Consider the following 15,734-nt stretch of genomic DNA (forward strand, 5'->3'; position numbering starts at 1 on the left):
TGTTGCTTTCTTCGGGGTTGGGTTGGGTTGTTTGGGGGAGGAGACCAGACAGCGAGGTCATCGGTCTCATCGGATTAGGGAAGGACGGGGAAGGAACTCGGCCGTGCCCTTTCAAAGGAACCATCCCGGCATTTGCGTGTATCGATTTAGGGAAATCACGGAAAACCTAAATCAGGATGGTCGGACGCGGGATTGAACCCTCGTCCTCCCTAATGCGAGTCCAGTGTGCTAGCCACTGCGCCACCTCGCTCGGTGGATTTCTTCGGCGCTGGCCGGCGTGGCCGAGCGGTTCTAGGCGCTTCAGTCTGGAACCGCGTGACCGCTACGGTTGCAGGTTCGAATCCTACCTGGGGCATGGATGTGTGTGATGTCCTTATGTTAGTTGGTTTAAGTAGTTCTACGTCTAGGGGACTGATGACCTCATATGTTAAGTCCCGTAGTGCTCAGAGCAGTGGATAACGCCCGCCACCACACTGTCAATCAGTCGAATGTTGCCCTTAAGAGGATTGGCTGGGAAACCCTGCGACATACTCCGTACAGCCTGGATCTTACACTGTGTGATTTTAACTTCTTTAACTACCTGAAGAAAGGTACGCGTAGCCGTCGGTTCCAGTCGGACGAGGAAATGCAAGACTGAGTGCGGATGTGGAACCGTCAGCGGCCGACCGCGTTCTACGAAACGGGAACTGAGCTTTTCATCACCCAATGGGGTGAATGTCTTTACATATGTGGTGATTACTTTCGAGTGGAACCATTACATGGTCGTCGTGTGGCGGGTGTCAGGTTTTCATTTGACTGCCATTCATAGCTTACAATAGCTATATAGACAAGAAAAGGCTATTACAGGATAGACGATCGCAGAGACATGGATCAAAAAAATGGTTCAAATGGCTCTGAGCACTATGGGACTTAACATCTGAGGTCACCAGTCCCCTAGAACTTAGAACTACTTAAACCTAGCCCGCATCTCGTGGTCGTGCGGTAGCGTTATCGCTTCCCACGCCCGGGTTCCCGGGTTCGATTCCCGGCGGGGTCAGGGATTTTCTCTGCCTCGTGATGGCTGGGTGTTGTGTGCTGTCCTTAGGTTAGTTAGGTTTAAGTAGTTCTAAGTTCTAGGGGACTGATGACCGTAGCAGTTAAGTCCCATAGTGCTCAGAGCCATTTGAACCATTTGAACTTAAACCTAACTAACCTAAGGACATCACACACACCCATGCCCGAGGCAGGATTCGAACCTGCGACCGTAGCGGTCGCGCGGTGCCAGACTGTAGCGCCTAGAACCGCTCGGCCAGAGACATGGGTCAAATCAGTGTTTGAACTGAAGACCGCAACAACAAAAACTCGTCAAAGGAAGGCAACGGCAAGTCGCTTCCATTAGAGCAGTAACGGTGGATTGTTCAAACGCTCAATGCAGAAAATGGAACTGATGTTGATGACGAGTGATCGAAGACCACAGAAATTGCCATCCGGAGCTAAATACCGCCTACGACTGCTATCGTGGAACTAGGTTTATCTCTGACAGCGCTGTGATCCCTGTGGGCTTATGCGGTCTGTAGGGGCGGCGGACCGCGTGCCGTCTGCGCTGCGACAGCGCGGCGTGGGTGGGATGAATGAAAGGCGTGCGCCGAATGCGAGAGCGCCCGCGCGCCGCGCGTTGCATGACGTCACACGCCGCAATCGATCTGCACGCCCGCACTGCGTAGCGACCAGCTGTTGCTGATCCTTTCACGAGGTGGCAGCTGGAAGACAGCTAAGGCTGCCTGAATTCGCAGCGGCACCGACAACAGTCGCCAGACGCCGTCGCCAGAGGTCGCCCGATAACAATCGGCCGACAGCTTGGTCACAGTGCGTCCGATCCTCTTCGTCAATTTTTGGCGAGATCTAGGGGGTTAAGTTAGTTTAGAATCTATTCTACCGTGTTTTTTAAAAAATAAATCGGGGTTTTTAGGCTTTGTGGTTCTTATGACATTCAGTAGAACGTCAAATGAAAGAGAACATGCAACAGTTTTTCTTCGAAGTATTATCGACTCGACATGCGAGCGCTCCCCAAACCTTGATTACTGTGTCTGCAGTAATTGTTCCAACAACTGCTTCAGTCCTGTTTCTTAAGTCGGGCAAATCGGCTGGTAGCGGAAGCGCATGCACGTGATACTTTATGAACCCCCAAAGGAGAAGATCGCATGGCGTCAGATCGGGCGATCGTGGAGACAATGCGAAAGAAGCTCTGTGATCCGGCCCCCTGGGACCAATCCAGGGGGTCGGGTACAACGTCGTTTAACCAATCGCGTACCGAGTTATGCCCCTGCCAAAGAAAGTTCTGTGGTTCAGCTTCTTCCAATTGAGGTTCTAGTGCCTCAAGATGAGAAACACCATTTACGTTTGCTCACCGAAAAAGAAAGTCCCATATACTTTCCGCCAGCACCGGGCACAAAAAACCTCCGATTTAGAGGAGTCTTTATGAAACAGTACCATTTCGAGGAGATTCGCTGATCTCCACATGCGCACGTTATGTGTGTTCATATTTCCACTTGGGTAAAATGTCGATTCTTCACGAAGACACGATCCAGAAAATCTTCGTCGCCTTGCAGCAACATTTCGTCTACAAAACTGGCACGTAAACCATAGTCGGTAGGCTTCAGGGCTAGCAACAGCTGGAAACGATAAGATATAGAAACAGAAGTTGCAGTTGCTCTTCCATTTGATGAATTATTTATAATTGTAAGTTGAACATAATGAACGGTACAAAACCTTAAAAGCACCATATTCATCTTGAAACATCCTTTATGTCTGAGTGGGTTAGATTTTAACCTAGGGTGGAATGGATACCAAGCCGGCCGTTGTGGCCGACCGGTTCTAGGCGTTTTAGTCCAGAACCACGCTGCTGCTGCGGCCGCAGGTACGAATCTTGCCTCTGGCATGGAAGTGTGTGATGTCCTTAGGTTAGTTAGGTTTAAGTAGTTCTAAGTCTAGGGGACTGATGACCTCAGATATTAAGACCCATAGTGTTTAGAACCATTTGAATTTGAATGGATACCGCGACGCTTCTGTGGTTGGAGACGAGTGCTACAATGCGATTTCTGCAATTAAAAAGACGCCGAATTCACGTGAACGAGGTCTGCCTGTCTCGAAAAGAGCGTAGCGAGTACTGTACATTCCGTCCTTAGTTATCGGAATAACCAGACAAGTGTTACAAATATATAAGATGAATGGAGAAACGTTCTGTTACATACTCAAGGTGATTATTGGTGTCCTTGAAAAGCGATTACAAACATTCTGTTTAGCTGTATCTATTTGAATTTGTGCACCATACGTCAGTTAACCTTCAATGACCGTTCTTCAGCACAAATGAATAAGAAAAGCATAAAGTTTGGTATAAATTACTCTGGACTGAAAATACTGAAACTAGAACCAGACACAGATTTCAAACCACTTTATATAACAGAATCACCACCCCACTGACACAAAAACGCCGGTCAGCATTAATAATAATTTGTAGACAGTTAACACCCACCTATCACAGCCCAAAAAAGATCAGTTACATTACCTGAAGCATAAGATATGTCACCCTTTTCACTTAAAATGAGATTATAATTTGCTCCTAAAATATCCGATGAAGATTTTGCGTGCTTATTTTTTCCAATGAACGTGCCATTTCAGTCCATAGAATCCAAAGTATATCGCGATTATGATGTTTTTCATCCTCAGGATGCCAGAACCTGATTCTTTCTTAGAGTACACGTGTCAGCTTCTCACAGTCCATATCCGTGTGTGAGAATTTCGGCTGATGTCACCGAAGAAAAAAATTGATCTCAATTTCATCGATTGGTGTCCGAAGTCAGTACGTTTGAGTGATGAGCTCGGCTACTGAGTGACAACGTTTAGTGCCGTATTGATAAGATCCGTCGCCTTCGGCCAATGTCGGTCGTCGGCGGAATCCACCGATATCGGTACTATTGTGACCGCAGACTAAGCGGTGAGAGTGTGTACTATCTATGCATCCAGATGTCACCATCTTCTCCTTGTGTTGCTACACTGAGGCAGAACATAATGATCATCTGCTTCATAACGAGTTCGTCCACCATTCTGACGCAACGCAGAGGCGATTCTGAGTTCTTGATAGGTTCCCGAGGTAAGTGGCACCCAATGTCTACATACAGATCTCGCAAGTTCTGTAAATTACCGGCCACTGGTTTGCAGGCTCGAAGCTGGCGCCTCCTAGTGTCCGCCGGATGTGTTCATCAGATTCAGATGCGGCGAATGCGACGGCCAAGACGTCAACGTGATTTCACTATCAACCTCTATAACACGATTCTGAGCTTGTTACAGGGGCACGTATCCTTCTGGAATACGCCATCGCCATCGAGGAAGGTTGTCCCCAATATTGTTCACATAATAAAATATTCTCGGATTTCAAGCAGTGGTTAACTGCCCACGAGCTTTCGGCAGTGTGAAATCCGCTGCCGACAATGTTTTTTTAATGAATATCGTTGCGAAAGTGTGCATTCGTAAGGTTCACATAGTCCACAACTGTCATGGCGCCTTTTATTAGTGCCACAGGTCACATGCAAGTCTTCGCTAGTCATCGTGGATCAGTTCGGAGCATAACTCATGACTGAAGGCAGTTCTACTCCAGTCAACGTGATTTCAGGCAAAAGACGTGTGTGGAGACGTCCTGGGCAGCAGTGGGATACCAACCTGACTGTTGCTCGCCATATGGCCTGACATCCATGAGAGACGGTCTGGGGTGTCTTACACTCGTGCTCATAAGTTAAGGATAATGCTGATACATGGTGAAACAACGCTCTGGTGGGCGGTTTGCGGGTTTAAATCACCTCGGGATATGACCATGGGGTGCATTTGACCTGCGGTCGTCGTACGGTGGCGCTGGTAGCAGTCCACATATGCAAAGGTTGCATGGGGGCTTAATTAAAAAGAATAATGAATAAATGCAATAACTTTAGTAGCTGTGTGTCCGGTTATGAAGTCTCGTAACCGGTTGGCCCTGAGTAGTATTAGCACGCAATCTGACTGCATAAAATAAAAATAAAGAATGACAAGAAATTTCCATTAACACAATTGATTAATTAAGTCCCCTGCAACTATAAAAGCTACGAAACAACAAAGCACAAGTGTAACTGTTCTGTGTGTGGTAGTGTGAATCAACGTACATGTATCTGGCTCGGTTCTTCCTCAGTACGACAAGATATTTTAAACACCATTTACAATGAACTAATTGAAAAACCAGAAATTCTATAATTGCACATAGAAACCAGAATTACAAGTCTAATACATTAACACGAGCCAGATGCTTTGTTGACTGAACCTGTGACCAAGAGGCATTGTCATTAAAGAAATCTGTAATACTTTTTTTTCCCTCAATATATATTGACGAAAAATACACTGTGATCATTGCAACTTCTTCCATCTATACATTACACCAACCGAACGGCATCTACTCTCTCGCCCAACAGAACAACAACTGCACTCGACATCCTCTGAACTACTACTGCCCTCGACAACCTCTGAACTACCACTGCACCTGTGGAGGCGGCGGAATAATAATCTTTGGCGCATTCTCTGGCCTGTGACTCAGTGTAGCCACCTTTCAAGGCGTGTTGGTGCATGTCAGAGTACGTTGCAGGGAGTAAGTGTGCGGACGTTTTCAGACGTACTAATGGTGACTGTGTGTTGAAAATGGCTCAGAGAACACCTATTGATGACGTTATGAGGGGTAGAATACTAGGGCGACTGGACGCTGGCCAAACACAGCAGGTCGTAGCACGGGCCCTCCGCGTGCCACGAGGTGTGATGTCAAGATCATGGCAATGATTCCAGCAGACAGGAAACGTGTCCAGGCGCTACAGTACGGGACGTCCACAGCGTACAACACCACAAGAGGACCGATATCTCACCATCAGTGCCGACAGACGGCCACGGAATACTGCAGGTAGCCTTGCTCGGGACCTTACCGCAGCCACTGGAAAAGTTGTTTCCAGACACACAGTCTACAGACGACTGAACAGACATGGTTTATTCGCCCGGAGACCTGCAAGGTGCATTCCACTGACCCCTGGTCACAGGAGAGCCCGTAAAGCCTGGTGTCAAGAACACAGTACATGGTCATTGGAACAGTGGTCCCAGGTTATGTTCACGGACGAGTCAAGGTATAGTCTGAACAGTGATCCTCGCCGGGTTTTCATCTGGCGTGAACCAGGAACCAGATACCAACCCCTTAATGTCCTTGATAGGGACCTGTTTGGAGGTCGTGGTTTGATGGTGTGGGTCTGGGATTATGACTGGTGCACGTACACCCCTGCGTGTCTTTGACAGAGGAACTGTAACAGGTCAGGTGTATTGGGACGTCATTTTGCACGTGTGCATGGTGATCACCTCCCATATTGATGTCGGGGTACATGCGCAGGGAACAGTGGCGTTTTGTAGCACTCGTGTTTCGGGACGGTTTTCTCAACTTATCACCAGTACCGTTGACTTACAGATCTGTGTCGTGTGTGTTCCCTATGTGCCTATGCTATTAACGCCAGTTTTGTGTAGTGTCACGTTGTGTGGCACCACGTTCTGCAATTATCCCTAATTTATGAGCACGAGTGTATATTGTAATATACACTCATGCTTACAGTACAGTGGTACACTGACGATATTCTGCGCCCCGTTTTGATGTCCTTACCGGCAAGCCAACCTGGGCTTACATTTCAGCAGGATAATGCTCGCCCGCTCAAGGCGAGAATTTCTACTGCTCGTCTTCGAGCTTCCCAATTCCTAACTTGGCGAGCAACGTCACCGGACCTCTCCCCGAGAATCTTTGGAGCTTGGTAGGAAAAGCCCTCCAACCATCTCGGAGTTTTGACGATCTAACCTGCCAGTTGGACAGAATCTGGCACGATATCCCTCAGGAGGACATCCAGTAGCTCTATCAATCAATGCCAAGCCGAGTAACAGCTTGGATAAGGGGTAGATATGGACCAACGCGTTACTGACTTGCTCAGATTGTGAGGCTCTTTCTCTTGAATAAATCATCCAATTTTTGTGAAACTGTGATCATTTGTCTGTGCATGTAAAAAAATTCTTTGGTTGTGGTGAAAAATGAAAGCCTAGGTCGAAAGCAGTCTGCAGAAAACGTCCTTCAGCACAATTTACGCAAAAACACTTATGCTTAGCAGGAAACTAAAGTAAATAACGAAATGATAATCAAATCAAAACCCTAAGCTGTCGACAGGCGTTGATATACATCAACGGGGACAGTTGAAAATGTGTGCCCCAACCAGGACTCGAACCCGGGATCTCCTGCTTGCATGGCAGACGCTCTATTTTTTTCATTTTGTTCGATATAGTGAAACACGTATGTTGTGTGGCGGCGATGGCGAGGCATTGCAGAGTCTCTGACCAGAGAGCCATTTATCGTGGCTAGTCTGCGCTTGACCGCGCGAGAGTTGCGAGCGGTACTCTGTCAGTAGTAGTCGTGCAGTACAGTTGCGAGCAGTAGTCAGTGGGCAGTCTGTCAGTAGCAGTAGGGCAGAGCAGTATGTCGGTAGTAGCAGCCTAGTGCAGTTGTGTGTGAGGAGTCGGCGGGCGTCGACATGGCACTCTGGTCAAGATTCAGGATGAGGTATATTATTTTTAAATGCGCTCAGCTAATAATGTAAATTAACTGTAACTAATTTGTGCAACAATCGCCCCAATAATAATTTTGATTTCAAAGCAATATTTTTAACAAAAGAACTATTTAATTGAACGAACGATTTCCTTCCATTTCCTTTAAAGAAAAGTTTCAGTTAAATTTCAAAATAAAAAAAAATAAAAAAAATAATACTTGCAATGCATTTCCTCCAAGCTGTGGCCAACAATAAGAGCAGAACTTTGACATGCAATTTCAATGAGGTAAGAAATTAATTATGATTTTTTTGCACAGGGCCTAAGATCGACATTTCGATCTGTTCGTGTTTTCATTGTTACTGAGATTTTATTATCACTGAATTGACTTTCATTTTTGTGAGGAACTTATACTTGGGTCAGATTGCTAATTTTTGTTTAACTGTCATTGTCATTGAATTTATTTGCTGGGAGGTTACGTTAGGTTGTATCCTTGTTAACATTCAACTATTGTGTTTCAAAATTTCTCTGGGGAGCTTACACTTAGCTCAATATGCATTAGCATTTAAAATAATATCTTTAAATTTTTGCGGGGAGGTTACAATAGTTCGTTGCGTTTGGTCTGGGCGGACATCACAAAACATCCGTTCAAGTTGATCGTTGATTCATTGACTCAATTTTTTTATTACAGAGAGTACGCAGCCCTCTGACCGAACACGCTGAGCTACCATGCCGGCGAATCCATCTGAGCTACTGAGGGCACAGAGGATAGTGCGACTGCAGGGATTTATCCCTTGCACGCTCCCCGTGAGACCCACATCCCCATCTTAATGTCCAGACACTACATTCGCAGTGCCGCTGCCCGTTACACTCATTACTCGCGGCAGACAATCTTACAGAGTCCCGTAAGAGTTCGTGCAATGCGTGTGGATCCAGCACAGAAGAAGAAGGTCAATGGCCGGTTAGTATATGAAGATGTTATCTGTTCTTTCGGACATGTCCGAAAGAACAGATACCATCTTCATATAAAGTAAATAACGTTCAACTACTTTAATTGTTTTTGATCTCTGAATTCTATGAAACACAGTAAAGGCTAATAAAGTGCTTCACGGTCCTAATTACGCGTAATAATAAAACCTGGTTTCCTTAATCGTCCATTATGCTGCATGTAAAACGTCGGCGGGTTCTGATCAGCGCTGGCTGAGAGAAAGGGTAATTATGAAGACGCAGGTGAGACTGGTTGAGGCGTGATAAATGTGGATACGGCAGATGCAGTCGGTTGAAAGACTGGTGTGACCAGAAAGGTGGCTGTGTGGCTGCCATGTGGGCAGCGAGAGTGAAAGCAAGGCTACTCCTCCGGTGGGAGACGTACTCGCGGGCTCGGCTAGCGCTTAGTTCCAGGTGGCTGGCGGCTTCTACTTTCTCCCTACGTGTAGGTGCGTTAACCCCTCTTCAATTCATTATACGCAAAAGATATCACTTTTACGATGAGACAGTAAAAGCAGCGAACTGTTTGATATATAGTAAAGGTGGGTGACGTACGTAACTCAGTTCGTGAACTTGTTTGTTGTAATATAGACGAACTTAAGTTTAAAGCGTTTACAGTCCGATCCTAATGACTTCCACGCGGCTGCGTAAGGCCGTGGCTATGACAGTGTTTACGACTTTTGTCGTCTATTCTTTCTTGTTCCTTTAAACAAGCCGGCCGCTGTGGCCGAGCGGTTCTAGGCGCTTCAGTTCGGAACCGCGCTGCTGTCACGTTCGCAGGTTCGAATCCTGCCTCGGGCATGGATGTGTGTGATGTCCTTAGGTTAGTTAGCTTTAAGAAGTTCTACGTTCTAGGGGACTGATGACCTCAGATGTTAAGTCCCATAGTGCTTAGAGCCATTTGAACCTTTAAACAAACACCGGATGACTCAAAAAGAAAGAACAGATTTCAGTTATTTATTTTAAACAAACTATAAAATATAGGAACATATCCCGCATGTGAATTGGTAGAGGGAACTTCACAGTGTTGACGCAGGTGCGTTTTCTTTGAAACCTCCCCTTAGAAAAATTTATGAATGATTGTTTTGAGAAACTCATCACGTTATTTGATTTTCAAACAGCTGAGCAAAACTGAACGTGCACAGATATTTCTCTCTTTACTTATTCAGATCATCAATAAACTGACAAACAATATTTTTAGGACAACGCAATCTGACTTTCAATAATCCCTACAAAAGAATGGCCCTGACTAACAATAACCTATACCTTTCATGATTCACTTACCTCACAAAAATCTTCGTTACTCGAAGTACTGCAATACAGCGAGCGCCAATACTGCCAGCTAAATAAAAGATTCTAAGTACTGAAGTCACTAACTACTGATAGGCATAGTTAGCAAATGAAAGATTTTGGTAGAGAACAAACAATGTATTTACCTTAATAGTGTTCAAAAGTCATAATATATATATATCAGTTCATGACATCCAGTCTTACAAATTTACTCTCTCTGATGGACACACGTCCAGATCATCCGCTCTCAAAACTCTGCCATCTCACTTCCCACCTCCAACTGCGCAACGCTACGCGCTGTTCACATCCAACTGCCCAGCACTACAAAAGCGAATATTCCAACAATGCCAACCAGCCACAGACTTCACACAGCACAGTCAGTGATTTTCATATAGAGCGCTACGTGACGTTAGCAACATAAAAACCTAAACAGCCTACTTACATCGTACATGCATGAAAAGACTTTTAGTAACGTCTCATTTGTATTAATAAATCCTTAACTACGCAAAGAATTTGCTCCTGTACTTCATGAAGTAATAATAATGACCGTGAGGTAACGCCAGTGGAGTAAGGAACGTGCTTGTGCGTGTGTTGACCTCTTACGCGCGCTCGCAGAGAATTTTCACTTATAGTGGCTCATAATTCGGCATTTAAGCGTGAGTGCTTTCGCGTGTTGGTGTTGTCTCTAATGGGAAGGAGGAAAAGATCCCCATTCTACCGCCCCCCTCCCCCTACCGCACTCCTCACTTAGTGTGCGTGAGTTTGCATGGCTGCGTGTGCTAGTGCGTGCGTGAGTGCGGAAGTGTGTGTGTGTGTGTGTTTGTGTGTGTGTGTGTGTGTGTGTGTGTGTGTGCGCGCGATGCTTTTATCGTGCCGCGCCGCTATGCGCAGTATTCGCATTCTCCTCACACGTGCTCAGGTGTAAACAAGGCCTGCGCACAGAGTTAATGGCCTGCTGCCACACGTAGTAATACGTGCCACGTGTCCGCGCGACTCGCCGCATGCCAGGCACCCCCAATGACGAATTACGGCCGTCGTGTCTCCTGTACAACATAGCACACGGTGACCCAGTAGCCCAGCGACAGATTACGACAGCATTACTGGGTGCTCACCTGGTGATTTGGTTCACTGTGAAACTAGAGATGGTTCAAATGGCTCTGAGCACTATGGGACTTAACGTCTATGGTCATCAGTCCCCTAGAACTTAGAACTACTTAAACCGAACTAACCTAAGGACAGCACACAACACCCAGTCATCACGAGGCAGAGAAAGAAACTAGAGAGTTTGGATAGTTCACCGCCCAGGTAGAGCAAACGGTAAAAATGCTGGAGGGCTTGTGACGATAACTGATGAAGTGTAAGAGAGTATGTTTCTCAATGCTGTCCTATATCAGTCATTACGTAGATAAAATTATATGAATTTTCGATAAAAAATCTGAAGCGTTACAGAGAGTTAAAGTGATAACTATACGAGCTTCCAAAGATGTTGGGGGAATGGGGAGCGGCAGTTGTAGCAGTTGGGGGTAAGGAACCATGGTGCCGTAAACAGTGTGTGGAAAATTTGTAATATCTCTTTATATTCAATGAATTATTCTGATACAATTCTACCCTTGAATGACGTTTACTAATTTTCTATCTTCATACTCGCTGAATCGATGCGCAAAGTAATTTCATACAATAGCTATGCCATGAGCGCATAATTATTCTTTGTAGTACTCTCTCTGGTGGTTGTTAGAAAAAAAGCTTCCGAGATTGTCTTCGTGCCGATTAGCCTGAGCATTGTTTGAAGAATTGTAATCTGAATATTGAGATTTATGACAAAAGATAACTGATAAGAAATTGTATGATTAAATGGGAAAAATATATATATTGCTCCTTCATACAAAAGGTGTGTAACAATTTACATTATTTGACATTTGAGAATTAATGATATTCATCGATATATTGCGTAGTTGTTAATCAGAAGGGAACTTCCGAAAGACTGGATACGAACCTGCATTTAATAATCCAAGAGCTCCATTACTTCTTCGGAAGGTTAAACTTCATCAAAGACAAATATCCGCTTGATCTGAGGTTTCCCGACAGATTATACAACGCTCCCAAAAATACGAGGCATTTTATTTGTACAGATGTACAGATTAGCAGACTGCCGCAAAGCACGAGCCTGCAGAGAAGAAGAATCATCGCCTGATTTCATTCTAACAAGTAAAATTTCTGAATCATTTTGAGTGACTGAGTTATGACTGTGTTTCCTATTATGAATGATTGATTGCTCGAACGAATTGAGAACTACATAACTACATAATTACATAGATAGGAGGAAAAATTACAAATTGTACACATACATGAGATAATGTGAAATCTTTCATCGTGAAATAAATGGCTGAAATTTCATCGAAAGTCGATTTAAGTAGTATCCTTAATTTATTGGTGGTGACTAGTTTCGGATATTGTGTCCATCTTCAAACAATCTGTCTTCCTAACTACTTAAAATACAATCATTTACTGTGTTTTAATGTATTTTAAATAGTTATGAAGAATGAAAATTGATATAATGTCCGAAAATGGGAATGAGATTTTCACTCTGCAGCGGAATGTGCGTTGATATGAAACTTCCTGGGCAGATTAAAACTGTGTGCCGGACCGAGACTCGAACTCGGGACCTTTGCCTTTCGCGGGCAAGTGCTCTACCAACTTTTTTTTAAATTCATTTATTTATCTATGTACATGATTACATTTAGAAAACGTGTACAAATGAGAATTCTAGTAATTAAGTGTTACAAGTAAGTGTTACAACAACAAAAGTGGCATAAAAGAGTAATCAAAAAATAAAAATGTAAATCACTGATGCAATTCCAACTAAAAGGTTCTTCAATAAATGCAACTGGTTCCACTTGGTGCTTCGCCATCGTTATCTGTACAGCAATGTACTGGTGGAAGTAATGCTGTGAGGACGGGGCGTGAGTCGTGCTTGGGTAGCTCAGTTGGTAGAGCACTTGCCCGTGAAAGGCAAAGGTCCCGAGTTCGAGTCTCGGTTCGGCACACAGTTTTAATCTGCCAGGAAGTTTCATGTCAGAAGATACTTATCACCAATACACAAATGAACGTTGTTAAAGCAACTGTCGAAGGAAAAGTTGTTGATCTATTTCACCTGCAGCATGCTGGACGCCCGTAAAATCGTTCATCTGTTGACGAAGATAAAAATAGTCTCATTGCACTGATTCCCATAAAAGCTGCAACATCTTGAAGGTGGCATGCAACAAACGTCAAATAGACGTGAATTATGCCAAGTACTTGACAAGAAAATCTCCTTCTCTGTCACACACACACACACACACACACACACACACACACACTGCAATTTCAGAATTGGAATGTATCTTCCAAATATTCCTTGCCTCACTTCCAGTTCACTGGAATTTTAGCAGAAAAGAACCGAGAGTTTAATAACGCGTGGCCTGAGTTCTTATCTAAAGCTTGAAACATGCACGAGAAGGCAAGCTGGGGCCCAGGAAACGAGCGTACATTCGATTACAGTTCACAGCACCTGACGAAGGCAGCAACGCCAGTAGCCGAAATGTTGAGTGCAAAAATGGAATCGTCAAGTCTCCTGAAAACACGCCATCGGTCAGTAAGGAAGTGTGTGACGTCACTCACCCTGGCGGCTGGTCTGGTCGGCGTCGGCCGGCGGCTCCTGCGGCGACGACTCTCGCACGCACGCCATCAGGTTCAGCGAGTGGCCCGTCGCTGCAGACATGGCCCCTCTGTCTTCTGCTCTGTGCCGCGATCACTGCTACACCTGTGGGCAAGACAGTTGTCCTGTCACTTCTTTAGTTACTAGTCTATTCCCCGCGGCTTCGCCTATGTGCGCCTATAGAATGCATCTACTCTCCTGCACTCTGTGTCCACCCCTTCCTCCCTCTCTCTGTCCACCTCATCTTCCCACCTCTATATGTTTGTCTCTTTCCAACCTCTCTGTTCCTCCATTTACTCCTTCACATCTCTTTGTCCATTTCCTCCTTCCCCTCACTCTGTCCATAGCTTGTTCTGTCTATCTCAACATATCCCCAGCCATGCTCAACAGCAAGTGTAGCCCCTGAAATACATTTCAATACCAGACTGATACTACTCCCACAACATGTGTGTCATGCACAGCAGACTACACATCAGGGGCTTGAAAAATTATTTATTTGCCCCTGACATACAGGCTGACCTGCGAAGCAGGTTGATTTGGCAGGCCAACATTATTTCCACACAACATCCCCGTCGTGCAAGACAGTCTATGCACCAGCATTTGCAAAAAATACGTATTTGCTCCTATCATCAAGCCTATTGGAGCGAGGAGCATATAAACCCTACAGTGCTGATACTCACAAGGCCTATTACTTCTGTGCCAGATTTGGTTGAAATCGATCCAGGGGTCTGAGAGGAGCTCCCAGACATACACATGTACACACATACACTCTAATTTATATATATATAAATAACTGGTTTATGGGTCTCTGCATTACTGAGCCAGTAATGGGTTATGAAGTAACATGCAGTCACTGCAGCAAATGCTCCAATGGCCAAATGGACAGCAATGTTAAAACCCATTTTAAAGAACATATTAGCTGTTCCAGAGTAGGCAGAGCTATCAATCAATTACAGCAAAACATGTAGACGAAACAGGACACAGTACCACAATAAAAGACAGTCTTAAAATACTGCATATTTAGGATTACATCATGATTAGGCAGAGATTCCAAAATCAGATACTGGATTAAGGCATACCCACCAGCAGATATAGACTCACGAAAAAATATAGTAGTGATGAAGAGTAGGCTGAAGTTTAAGAGATTACACAGCAATAATCGGTGTGAAAAGAAGTGGGATACAGAAGTGCTAAGAGATGAAGAGAGATGCTTGATGTGCTCTAACGTGATAGGTACTGAAATAAGGAATAGCTCAGTAGGCAGTACAGCTGAAGAGGAACAGGCTTCTCTAACAATGGCAGTTACAGAAGTTGGAAACGAAACCATACACACAAAGAATTTAACTACGAATAAACAATGGGTAACAGAAGGAATACTTCAGCTGATCGATGAGAAAAGTAAGTACAAAATGTACAGGGAAATTCGGGAGTACAGAAATACAAATCACTTAGGACTGAAACGAATAGGAGGTGCAGAGAAGCTAAGACGAATGGCCACAAGTAAAATGTAAGGAATTCAAAAAAGAAATGATTGCCAGAAGGACTGACTCATTAGATAGGTAGGTCAAACCAGCTTTCTGTGCAATTAAAAGCAAGGGTGGTAATATTAAGAGTGCAGTCCGAATGTCACTGTTAAATGCAGAGGAGAGAGCGGGTAGGTGGAAAGAGTATATTGAAGGCCTCTGTGAGGGGGAAGACTTGGCTGATGACAGGATATGAGAAGAAGCAGGAGTTGATATAGAAGATATAGGGAATCCACTATAAAAATCAGAACTTAAAAGAGATCGACTTAAGATCAAGACTTAAGCTTTGGAAGACTTACGATCAAATAAGGCATAAGGGATAGACAACATATCATCAGAATTTCTAAAATCACTGGGGTAGGTGCAACAAAACGATTGTTCACGTCGGTTGTAGAATGTATGATTCTGCCGATATACCATCTGAATTTTCGAAAAATATCGTCCTCATAGCTCCGACGACTGAAGGAGCCGACAAGTGAGAGAAGAGTCGCACAAACAGCTTAACAGTTTATGCATACAAGTTGTTAACAAGATGAATATACAGAATGAAAAAGAAAATTGAGGATGTGCTAGATGACGACCAGTTTGACTTTAGTAAAGGTAAATGAACCAGAGAGGCAATTCTGACGTTT

The 15,734-nt window shown here is 44.5% G+C and overlaps 1 protein-coding gene across 1 annotated transcript in view; it reads right to left on the reverse strand.

Moving 5' to 3' along the window:
• The window catches only part of LOC126413042 (dendritic arbor reduction protein 1-like), a 752,774-nt gene that overhangs the window by 166,212 nt on the left and 570,828 nt on the right, over positions 1-15,734 (reverse strand). The window contains exon 5 of the mRNA XM_050082938.1: positions 13,543-13,684. Within this exon, the coding sequence (XP_049938895.1) occupies positions 13,543-13,642 (100 nt within the window). The 5' untranslated portion in view covers positions 13,643-13,684. The remainder of the gene's footprint in view (positions 1-13,542; positions 13,685-15,734) is intronic.

The sequence above is a fragment of the Schistocerca serialis genome, chromosome 7 (genome assembly GCF_023864345.2).
Source record: "Schistocerca serialis cubense isolate TAMUIC-IGC-003099 chromosome 7, iqSchSeri2.2, whole genome shotgun sequence".
Taxonomy (NCBI): Eukaryota; Metazoa; Arthropoda; class Insecta; order Orthoptera; family Acrididae; genus Schistocerca; species Schistocerca serialis.